The following is a 12,420-nucleotide window of genomic DNA, read 5'->3' as shown; positions in this document are numbered from 1 at the left end:
CAGGACCTGAAAAATAGCTCTCAAAAGTAACCTTTGTACTCATTTTATGACAGAAACAATAGTCGTTTTTATTTCATCACACCTTAGGCTACATATACCCGAAAAATGATGAAAATGTCTTCGAGCATTCCGCAACCTCTTTAAATCTGTTGGGATAGGTACAGTACCCCTAAATATATGGTCTTTTACATTGGGTTTGGCATACCTCCAGAAACTAAGTCCAACAGTGTGTGTGCACAATTTCCCATGTGGATGTTGGAATTTGCCTGAATGGGTATGGTTCCTAGTAAATTACATGTACGCTGGGGAGTTAGGGTTAATGAAACATGACATAAAATTGATATACAGTGTCTTGCATAACTGCAGATCTTCCCACGTTTGTGTTATCAAATTGTTTTTATACTTGTTATACAAATCAAACGTACATCTATGTCATCTTAATGTATTTATTCTGATGTTTTTTAACTTTACCTTTCAGACTCAGATCAAGTTTACTCATGGGGGAATGGTAACAGTGGACAGTAAGTACAAACATCCCATACAGTCCTTGTATCCTCTATTCCTCCATAACCCATGCGTGATGTAAAAAACTAGTCTTGTCACGAGCCAATGTGGCCCATTAGGCCGACGTTTATCTAGCTTCTGGACGGGATGCTTGTCCATCGCAGGTTACTCCCCAGCTACTGCCGGTACCCATTTAGACCTCCTGGGTGGAGAGAGGCAAGTGGGGGTGAAGTGGCTTGCCCAAGGACACAACATATGACCAGCAGCTGGATTCGAACCCCTGACCCTCCTTCCATGAGTCACGAATCGTAACCACTAGGCCACACTGCCCACAATAACCAATACGTGATGATGTGTTTTTATTTAAGTATGGCAGTGTTCCAGTTTGCATTTCAGTTTAGTATACTTCCTCTTTGTGGGTACTTGTACACGCATGCTTCATACGTGTTTATGGTGCTCAGTGGTCTTGTGTCAAACTGGAAGGCTGAAAGGGAGTGGTGTCCCTTGCTTCAGTGTGATAACTGGCCAGTGTATCGGAAATACTTCTAAGATGTCAAAAACAGCATAGGAATTGTTCATCGAAAGCCCTGATTTTGTCCTGGAAATGTTGTGGAGAAGACGTTGAATTTCATTTTAAGATTTCAATGGGAACCCTGCAGCCTCGACTCCATGCATGGGCTGCGTGTGCATTCCTTCACTAACCCAGGCCGTGTAGAATACGTAAACGATGCTGATTGGCTATTCAGAGCCAACTGCGCGCGTATTTCAAAGACTGCACGCCCCATACATGTATATTCGCTCTCGTTATCTCCTGCGCGTCACGTCACGTACAATTTTTGTCAAGACTGTACAATACGGATTCTTGAAGTTCGCCAAAAAAAACCTGTATCTTGTGTTGTAAAGGGATGCCAGAGGTACGTACATTTTAATCCTTGCTCTATAACGCGACGTCGAAATCTCATGTTGAAGGGATTCATTCTACACACAAAAAAACGTTCAAAATTTGAAGCACTGCATCATGCGTTAAACACATCAACTGCAGTCCTAATTTAAAGGTGCCAAATAGTGGCTCAATTTACATTACACAATTCCCAGGGTTAAGATCGCGCAAGGCATGATGGGAAACGACATGGCGCAGCAAGATCGTGGGGACGAGGCTGGGAACCGTGATACATAATTTACTCATTGCTTTATTGTGAATCTCTTCTGTTGCAGGCTTGGCTGTGGTGACAAGGACACCCATCTGACTCCCCAGCGGGTGAGATTACCCACAGAGGGTAAGGCCTCACCCATCAAGGGACTAGCTTGCGGGAGCAGACACTCCGTCCTCTGGCTAGAGAACGGCCTATGCCTCAGCTGGGGTAACAACTTCTACGCCCAGCTAGCTTACGACTTCCGGATTGAGAACTACAAAGACAACCAGGTCTGTCCGACCAACTAGGGCTCAAATTTTACAGAGCTGCTGAGCCAAAAATATTGCTTAAGCAAAAGTTATGTGCTCAGCATAGACCACCTGGGAACCGGTTACAAGTAATGTACTTGCATTACTCTTTGGCTGGTACCCTATACTTGCTGAGCCAATGGTTTCTGTACTATGCAAGTTTCTGTTCTGGGATATGTACATTGTACAAGTTTGTTGCCTGAAGCTGGTTCTTAATCAAAGTTAGCTTAGCATGTAGCTTAGCAAGTAACTTTGCCTAACAACAATATTTGCTTGGAAGCTGAAGGTCATTCAAGGTAAAAGTGAGCATTTGTCAGTAAGTTGTGAATTTTTTTTTCGTTTGAAGCAACAAAAGTGCTCAAAATCTAAAGACAGATGCTTAACAACTAACTCGTTTCATTTTTTTTTCAATGATGTAAATTTGTGACTGCGTTAACAAGCGAGTGAAATTAGGTCACATTCATTTTAAGCTTTCATTGAAACCCAAATTCCTATGGCCTCCATAGAATTATTCATTATTACCATTTTCTCTGCAAGTAGAGTAAAATGGAATAAATGTGGTTAGTTAGTGTGGTACATTGGTTTCAACTCACCTTCGCTCATTTCATCTCTTTTTCATTCATAAACTACACGTTCATAAGTGAAATAAAACGTGCATAGGTTTGCATTATAAATTGCAGTTTAGTGGCATTGACATTTGTCTGAACTTCTCCCAACCTTTCTGGTGTATTTCTGGAAACAAAACACAAGTAATCAGACAAAGGCTTGCTACTATATGCACATATGCTGATCTGTACCACTGTGCCACCATTTTTTCTTTTAAGTTTTAAATGTTTTCCCCCAATAACGATGATGCTCAGTGCCATCTCTCCTCATATTTGCAGACAAACCGTCAATTCCTGCTGCAACGCTTGGCTAGAAAAAACATCTGTGACGAGGTACAATTTGCCTGCAGCATGTAGATTGCGCTGAGATTTTGCAGCACGTAGATGGCAGCTTGCACTCATTGCTTAACACTCTAATGATGTAATCTTCATAATATGATTTTCGTTAATTATTGAGAAACTAATTACTGACGTTGATAATCAAAGCTGTTGAATCTTTCCAGCTTGCCTGAACTCCCCAGTCCCCTCAAGTTTAATTATTAAAACAATTTTTTTCCTCTAACTTCTTGATATCAGAAAGCAGTTCTTGTACCATTGAAAATGTCCATGTCGTGGTTCCTTTAACTTTTGTGGCAGTGGACTTTCTATCTTTTTTGTTTAAGATTTTTTCAAGGAGCCATTTTGCCTAGTAATGCAGTGGTGCAGAAAACCTCGTTACTTGATGGTCTGCGATGAAAAAACAAAATCATGAAATGTGGGTTTCTATCATAGTCAGCTCGCAAACTTTCCAAGAACAACAAATTTGTTTGAGCTTAAACTGTTAAAGGCATAATAGGATCATTTTGCTTTCCATGCATTTTGTTTGTTTCAAAGAAATAACACCACTCAAAATCCAAAGAAGTAGGTTCAAAACCTAACCTGTTGAATTTTCAGCTCAGTGGATATTATACTCTTCGCGAAAATAGTGCAAAACTGTGCACAACCTTTTGATCACGAAACACACATTCGTCAATGGCACTCTTTATTCCCCAAATCAGTCAATTTACTGATTGGAAATCGTTGGAAATTGCTTTCCGGTACCTTTCTTGATTTCTTCTCAATGTCAGGGAGCCAGAACAGAATAATTTCGCAGTACGATCTTTAATGGGTAAATGGATCCTTCCGGTACATGTGTGTGTGCCTTTAAACTAGCAAGTTGTTGCATTGGCCATGACAGACTGCAGCAATTGGCTTAAACTTTAACACTTTGATTTTTCTTGTGTTTGCTTTTGACAGATATTAAGAACGTCTGTAGTGTGAATGCAAAAAAAATGGGTTATGGTTTAATTTAAACTGGACGCTGACCTTGTTTCATAGTATGTATTCAAAGACAGGCTAATTTAAGTCCTTAGTGCTTCTGAAATCTTATTGGTTGCTATGCACTGAGACGATGTTGCAGTCCTTTTAGTTTGACTAACCCACTTCTACAGCAAACTATGTCATGCAGAACAAGTGCCCTGTTCATTTGTTTGTCAATATTTGAATTAAGTCGACCCCTATGTCATACAGGTAGGTAACAAATAACATGCCTTGAACAAGATTCTTGCCCGCCTACAAATTGATTTTTGAGAGATTTTGAGGCTCTCTTCAGGCTCGGTTTCATGTAAATGTTGACAAATGTTTCATTAACCATTAGTTGTTCACTTTTATTGAAGTTGTTTGCCATTGTACATGCATGGTTATTTTTTTTTTTAAGTTTCTGTGGCTAGTACTGTGGTCAGCTTTCGAAAGTCATTCACGTTAGCAGTAGCATGTGTGTACTTGCCATTAGGCTTTGCCTAGTCCATTGACATGATCTGTGCTTGTTTTTTCATTCCATTGCAGTTGTTAGCAGGTGTGACTGAAGTCGTTACTGATAGCACCCTATTCCATTTTTTTAAAACAAAATCTGCAATATGCTGCACTGCTTTTAAGATGAATATCTCATCAAAAACAGTGGCTGAACAATAATTGTTGATGGCTTTCAGGCTTTTAACCAAGTTTGCCAGTATTGTTGCACCAGCCATATGGCACTATGAGCAGTTACTCTGCTAAATGCAACAAAATTCAAAAGTGGATTCTGTTACACCAGCCGTAGCACTATGAGCGGTTACTCTGCTAAATGCAACAAAATGCAACAGTCGATTCTGTTGCACCAGCCATAACACTAGTTACTCTGTCAAATGCAGCAACATGCAAAAGTGGATTCTGTTACACCAGCCGTGGCACTATGAGCAGTTACTCTGCTAAATGCAACAAAATGCAACAGTCGATTCTGTTGCACCAGCCATGGCACTAGTTACTCTGTCAAATGCAACAAAATGCAAAAGTGGATTCTGTTACACCAGCCGTGGCACTATGAGCAGTTACTCTGCTAAATGCAACAAATACAAAAGTAGATTCTGTTGCACAACATGCAAACGTGGATTCTGTTACACCAGCCTTGGCACTATGAGCGGTTACTCTGCTTAAAATGCAACAGTGGATTCTGTTGCACCATCCATGGCACTATGCAGTTACTCTTTTAAATGCAACAAAATGCAAAATTGGATTCTGTTACGACAGCCATGGCACTGTGAGCATTAAACGCAACAAAATGCAACTGTGGATTCTGTTGCACCAGCCATGGCGCTGTGAGCAGTTACTCTGCTAAATGCAATAAACTGCAACATTGGATTCTGTTAATCTAACAAGATGCAGTGACGCATGGGCAACTGAAGCAACTTGAGTTGACTGCTAAATGCAACAGTATGCAACAACAACAACATGTTTACCACTGTTGTTTCTGTTGCATTTAGCAGGGTCATATGGTGAACCTATTTCTGGTCATTTTTTTTCTCCCTTGAATGGCTCTGGACTAACCCGGCTTGACCAAGTTGAGCTAATCAAATAGCAGTAAACTTTCTTCCCTTTTTGTTCGGAGCCTAATGCTTGCTAACTCTAGGAATTTGTTTCTGTTTCTGTTTATTAATATCATTTGAAATGGATTAAAGTAAGTTCCCCAGGCATTTCAACAAAGTCAATTTTGTTCTATTAATAATTTTCAACTTGTTTGTTTTTATTCCAACAAGAAAACCTCTTTTTTCCATGTCCGCAGTCCTCTGAAAAAAAACAGGTTTTTTTTAAGGGACAAACAGATCCACCTTGCGAGCAGACTGGCTTCTGGTCCGTACATTATCGATACTGATTGTGGGGCGGACTCAGCCTACCCCGCAAGAATGGAATTATTGTCTGGCTGCCAGTAAAGTAATAACTCAATAACTGACCATAAGTTAGGTTTTTGGGGGGTTCAATGTATCATTAAAAGTGAGTATACTCTTGTGCTGGAAAAATAGCAAAAAGGAATCTGTTTTTGGAGATTAAAATCGAAAAGAGCACAGGGAACGCATCTTTCTTTCTAACGACAGTTTAACAACAGTTTTAATAGATAAACAGAAATAATTCAAGTATTTTGCTAACAGGTGTTCTGAGCTTATTTCCTCCCCAATTTAACAGTGTTTTTCAATTGTTTAAGTCATTTTCCCAGTAATCAACTTATTTTTATCCGGTTGTGATGTCAGACAATGTTGTCCTTAATCTATTGAAGTAATTGATTGACATAGTAGTCATTAGGCCCCCAAAAAAAGTCTCCGGTTTCTGGTATGCGCGCGCGTCGCCGTAGCCATGCGATCGGCAAAATGAAAAAGTTTTTTTTTCAATGAAAGATGATGTCTCAAAACCGCCAAACTCACTGGTTTGACTGGAATCCTGCTGCTGCACAATTTTAACGTGTTTTTAGATTGGGGTTATGGTCGAGAATAAGCTTTATGTGGCCTGTCTGGACTCCCATATATTTGCACTAAGTTTAGTCGGGCACCATTTGCAGTCATCAGCCGACATTTGAAGCAAAAAAATCAGGTAAAAAAAAAAAAAGCCGCTTCGCCGCACCACGTTTTGGACAAACTCCATACCAGAAACCGGAGACTTTTTTGGGGGGCCTTAGCAAATAATTGGGTTTTTATTTTATTTATTTTATTTCATTTGGTTTATGTATATTTTTACTTAGACAGCGTTGATCAAATTTGGAGGCTGAGAATTTTGACCAGTTTGTATTTTGTATCTGGTTTGTGTTTTTTTTTTTTTGACGAACGGCTGATGTACATCTTTGCATGTATTAACAACAACTTTTTTTAGCAGTTCACAAGTTCCCCCCCCCCTTGCTTTTTTCTCCTAATATATTTTTTTATAATATTGCCTGCAATTGTTCAGTTTTATTCTTTTGATGCGTTGCCAGATTGACATCATCTCAGCATTTACTTGTCAAAATAAAAGTTTTTGTTTTAATTTTTTTTGGGGGTTTTTGTTTCTCTGTTCTTGTGTATTTTTCAATGTGCAGGTATTGCCACATATATTGCGTCCCATTGCGCACCTGAAAGTGACGCAGGTGGCGTGTGGGGAGAAACACAGCCTGTTCCTGTACGATACTGGAATAGTTGCTACATGTGGGTGAGTAGTAGTAAAGAACGTGCAGGAAAAAGGGGGGCTAAAAGCACAGCAGATTTGTATTCGAGTCACCAAACATCGAGTCTGAGTCTTAGTCTGAGTCACCTCTCTGAGTCCGAGTCACCTCTCTGAGACCGAGTCCTAGTCCCGAGTCATTCAGGTCAAGTCCGAGGCACGAGTCCCATAAAGGTCGAGTTTGAGTCTGATCCACGAATCATGAGTTTTAAGCCCTTGTCACACGTGGCAATTTATGGGCAATCAGGTTGCCGGCAATTTTTTTCTGGCAATGCCGAGGCAACTTTTGTTGACGCAACTTTCATGTCACACGCGGCAATTTGAAGCAACGTGCGCACGATCAAAATTGCACGCACATGGGCAATCAATCAGGACAGGAGGGAGTAATTTAGTTTAAAAAGAAACGTGGCGATCGCACCCACTTTAATACCAACCGGTTTCTTGTCCTCGAGTGTGTCTCCACTGCCTTTAATGAACACTGCACATGTGTACGTCAGATTTAAACACCAGCTGATTGCGGAGCATAACATGTCAACACACGCAGTCTTCGTATTTGACATACGTGAATCGGAGATGAAAATGAAGGTACAGCTGCGACTGAGTTGCTTCATACAGCACTACACATGATTGGAAGGTACTGCCTGGCAAGGCACCAACGTCTAGAAAGGATAATCTTGTACGGAACACTATCAAGCTTGCATTTACGCAGCATCAAGTATGAACACTGGGGTACATGTATCGATACATTGATTTCCCAAATCAATATATTGGAAACAAGCCAGTTGCAGGCGCTCTGTGTACAGTACTTAGATGCGTTTCTTCTGCGCCACACTGACTGTATCGCATGCTCAGGAAAGGATCGTCTTTAAAGTAATTTGTAAATATATTGTTGAAAAAATAAGTAATTTGTGGTAATTTTGGTTTGAGTTTCGAGTCACCGAGATCGAGTCCGAGTCCAAGTCTGAGTCATTTGTCATCGTCCGTCGAGTCTGAGTCTGAGTAATGAAAAATGGGACTTGAGTCCGAGTCCACCGCACTAGTTATCAAACTACCCTTCAAATCCTTCAAAATATGTTTAAGATTTGTACACTTCTTACATCAACTGAATTTTCATATTTCCATTGATCCTTTTGTAAGTTCCAATTTCCTCCATGGCTACGTGGAATAGCCCCCTCTGTTGGTTGAAAGTCCCAAATTGTTAACTATATGATACATTTTGTAAAAGGTGCTAGCTTTTAAGGTTATTTATTTACAAATAAAATGGAATGTAAACTTGGTAGTTTTTTAGTGGAGTTTTCTATGGATTTATAAATACAAAGTTTGTTCCCTCTGCAGATGTAGCAGCTTTGGTCAGCTGGGATCCGGAAACCGAGCTGAGCTGGTTTCTCCAAAGGCTCTTGAATCGCCGGAGGGGGTTGTGTCCATTGCGTGCGGTGCCAACCATAGTTTAGCAGTCACAGGTAAAAATTACTTCGTTCTTAATTTCTTTTATAAATTTTTATTGGAAGGTTCTGAATCTACCACACTGTAGTCTAAAGAAAGTTGAAATTTGAAGGGTAAAAAAAGAAACAAACATTTGTTTTTAGTGGATTTCATAGTCATTTTAAAACTTTGAAAGGAATTTTTATTTGCTGAAACTTTCTTTCTGTAAAATAAGGATGTAAAAAAGTATGTAGAAATGCATAGTCTGAAGTTAGTGAAGACGTCTACTAACAACTTCCACGTTTGAGAGTGCCAATGAAATGAAACAGTTAGGCATTTTGTGGCATCCATAAAGCAAGTCACTCTGCTACAGTTAGGCAGATTTTGATCCACTATGTCTTGTGAGCATCTTAGTTATAAAGTTAGGCAAAAAATCAACAAAGTTTATTTTTCAAATGTTTATGTGGCTGTGTCATTAGTTGTTTGTTTGGTTGATAACGTGTCTGCCTTCTGACTGTATTGTAAATGTGTGTCACGGTTTTTGTCATGATAAGTTAGTTCAAATTATTGGGTTTTTTATTAAAGTATGATTCTTTTCAATGGAAGACATTTGTGTGTGTTAGATACAGGTTGTTGGCTGTTGGTTGTTGGTTGAACGGTGCACATACAATGTATGGAGACGTTTTTGTCACAATTTTTGTTAATTTTTTTTTTTTTAGTTTATAAATGGCAGGTTTGCCTAAATATGTTGCTTATTTTTATGATACTATATATCAGGGGTGGGAAATCTCAGCTTTAAAGCTGATTTCAGCTTTTTGGTGTGTTGGATTTCACCCTTTTTCAGCTTTTTCCCTCACTTGCTGTGTACAAAAGTATAGGAGATTTCCAAATTTCAGCTTTTTTACACCTTTTTCAGCTGTTTTCAGCTATTTTTATCAGTGGTCACTCACACCCCTGATATATGTAGGTTCTATTTTTTTGATTTTACAAGGCTGAGAAAAACATAAACCAGTTTGGTGCCTCACCTGCTTCCTTTTTTCCGGCCGCCTCCCTTTATTGATTTTTTTTTTAAATTCATACATTTACAATATATTTTGCACGTGTATTGTCAATAAACTTGTCTGTTTATGTTTCCAACAAAATTGTAGCTATGTAGAAAGGGTTTTGGCTCCTTTGGACACATTTTGTATCAGTAATAAAGTCATGAAAATCGCAGAATCTATCCGCCATCTGGAAGGAAATAAATAAATTTTAAAAAAAGGGCCTACCTCCATCATTTTTTCAAAAAGGCCAGACAAGAAACTTCTTGGTTTTTTTTACCCGACCTATTTTTTTTTTCACGAATGTCCCTTTGTAAATTTGGCTAGTGTGATGTTTTCTTTCATAACTTTACCCAATCTGCTATTATTCTGTTTATTTCTAAAAATGTACTGCGTAATGCACATATAAATTAATTTTATCTTCATGTCAGTCATAGCAAGCCATAGTATTATCCCAACATGATTGCAAGGTACGAAGTTGAACGGCCTCGTAGTTTCTTTCATCTGGCCAAGAAAAGAACGGGAAAAAATGAGCCCGGGGCAATTTTATGTCGAGTTCCTTGATACAAAAACATCTATCTGCTCCCCAAGATACCTCAAGAATTGTCCGAATTTACAGTTATTTTTTTGACAAACGAAACCTTTTTTCAATTTCCCTGTCCGTGCAGATTTGGTTTTTATTATTTGTTTTATTCCCTAGCCGCTGGAGAGCTGTATGCCTGGGGTTTGGGCCGGGCGTGCGGACAGCGCAGGGAGGACGTCTTGCGACCGTTGCGCATAATGACGCGCAAGTCCAATGTGGTCGCGGCGGCCGGAGGGAGTGCCCACTCCGCGGCGCTGACAGGTGAGTCTGAGTTCATTCTTTTCTGTTTGCGTTGGCCGGCATCTGAATGAATTGGCTACGGCTGAGAGTGACACACATGTCTATGGGAAGCGGATTCGTAGCCGTAGTCATTGCAAGCCTTGTTTACGTGGCAGGCTCAAGAAGGCACTGTTCAGCATGGCTCAATATGGCACAGTGTTAAGCCGTGTCAGAATAATATAGCTACGGCTTGCAATAGCACAGGAGACAATGGAAAGTGGCTGCAGCCGCAAGCTAGTGACTTCTATAGGTGCGCGTGTTAATATACAGCCGTAACCATGTGATACAGACACGGTCTTATATTATCCAATGCCAATTGGTGTGCTTTGTTGGGAATGGCTCTCCGTTCATAAAATGACAATGGGAAACTTTCGAGATGCTCGGTGGCAGCAAGCACACCGGTCCTTTTCATTTTTGTTCCCGTCATTTTGAACATGGGCACACACACATACTGGAATTTGTATCCTTGTTATGTGCAGTCATTTCTTTGTTCTCATGAACTAAAATTTTGAGTTTGAAAATTTAGTTTCAAAATGCTCCTATTTTAACCAGAATTAATTCCCTGGGCTGAAATTTGGATTTAATATCCCTTACATAAACTACTTCAATTTGCGACGGATCAGCGCACCTTGGAAATTCCTAGTTTTTTAGTAAACTCCATATATTTCGCGATAACCTTGTGGAGATGTACTCACCTATAGAAATTGCCCGTGGAGAAGTATACATTGTGTTGTTCCCTATTATACACAGGGTACCATGTATCAGATCACCATCTTTCACATGATTGAAAAGGACCGATATGTTTGCTGTCACCAAGCGTCTCAAAAGTCTCCCATTAATTGTTTGACGGATTTGGTCGTCATGTTTTCATTGTTTTAGTCAGGAGAAGTGACGCTGATGAGGATAGACCCTTTGTATAAAGCGCCCTCACTGAGGATAAGTTGTTCCTCTCTGATTACAAAAACTGTCCTCAGTGGAGCTCTTTGAGCAAAGAGTCTTAATTCTTGCCAGATTGTGGAGGTTTCGACAGAATTTTTGTTCTTGATTTTTCACAGTTGATTTTGCAAACACCTTACTGTGTGTAGAGTTCATAGTTGGAAAAAGTTATCTCAAATTTGTGTTTACACAAATATGAACTTGCAGTCTATATACTTGTGGGGAAGACTGTTTTCCTACTCTTGTTTTCCGTCTTTTGTTTTCCTTTGTTCCTATTGAAATCTCAAACTCCATAGCGTTCCCTTATGGGGCAGATAGATTTCCTTATGGGGTCTATTGTTCTATTGTGTTTTCTGTCCCATAAGGAACCCTGTACATGTACATATGTTAAATTTGATGCCTTTAATATACGAATTCAGCAACGTGATCACTGTCCACCCACAAGACCTCCTTCGGTGGAGAAGCCAAATGCCATGCTATTGTCCAGTGACATACCAGTATTATTTGTACAGTAGCTAGCACAATGCTTTCGCCATTAAAGGGGGCCTCTGCGATAGAAGTGACAATGTGCCAGGATTGGTCGATATTTGAATCATAAATGTAGTGTTGCATTTGTTATTTTAATGTGCATTGAAGACTATATTCAGCATGTTGCCCTTAGACGTGTGTCTCTAGGCACTGTGTTACATCTCATGTATGTGTGTACATTTTAAGATTTTCTGTTGGGTACACCAAAGCATTTTGAAAATCAAGAAATTTTAAGGACCCTCTTTTTTTATTTATCAGGAATGTATTGAATACTTTTTGAAATTTCTGGAAATTTCGTTTAAATTGTCTCCCGTTGAGGAATGTTTTTGCTCCAAAGGAATCAGGTATAAACATTTTGGAGTAGGTGGTGTTCAGTGCAGCCCCTCCCCTTCCCCTGCCTGCCAATTGTTTCACCCCTGAACTGCCCCAGTTTCTCTTACCTGTATTTTGAAGCCCTGCAGTTGACATACCACATGAAAAATGAAACTTCACTGGAAAAAAATGACTTACATTTAGAACCACCAGCGGAAGTTATCATCAGATAATGGGCTGCATGTTTTGAAATAG

At 39.7% G+C, this 12,420-nt stretch overlaps 1 protein-coding gene across 4 annotated transcripts in view; it reads left to right on the top strand.

The window, feature by feature from the left end:
* LOC119746526 (ultraviolet-B receptor UVR8-like) overlaps window positions 1-10,790 on the top strand; it is a 28,708-nt gene extending 17,918 nt beyond the window's left edge. For 3 of the 4 annotated variants that reach the window (XM_038223506.1, XM_038223504.1, XM_038223507.1), the window contains exons 3-8: window positions 479-521; window positions 1,720-1,927; window positions 2,830-2,883; window positions 6,944-7,053; window positions 8,401-8,525; window positions 10,228-10,790. In XM_038223506.1, the coding sequence (XP_038079434.1) occupies window positions 479-521; window positions 1,720-1,927; window positions 2,830-2,883; window positions 6,944-7,053; window positions 8,401-8,525; window positions 10,228-10,421 (734 nt within the window). In that variant the 3' untranslated portion in view covers window positions 10,422-10,790. The remainder of the gene's footprint in view (window positions 1-478; window positions 522-1,719; window positions 1,928-2,829; window positions 2,884-6,943; window positions 7,054-8,400; window positions 8,526-10,227) is intronic. The other variant, XM_038223508.1, reaches the window with a different exon arrangement.
* The last annotated feature ends 1,630 nt before the right edge of the window (window positions 10,791-12,420 follow it).

This window comes from Patiria miniata, unplaced genomic scaffold (assembly GCF_015706575.1).
Source record: "Patiria miniata isolate m_02_andy unplaced genomic scaffold, ASM1570657v1 HiC_scaffold_7, whole genome shotgun sequence".
Lineage (NCBI taxonomy): Eukaryota > Metazoa > Echinodermata > Asteroidea > Valvatida > Asterinidae > Patiria > Patiria miniata.
Note: the sequence above shows the minus strand (reverse complement) of the source record. Positions and strands in the feature narration are given on the sequence as shown.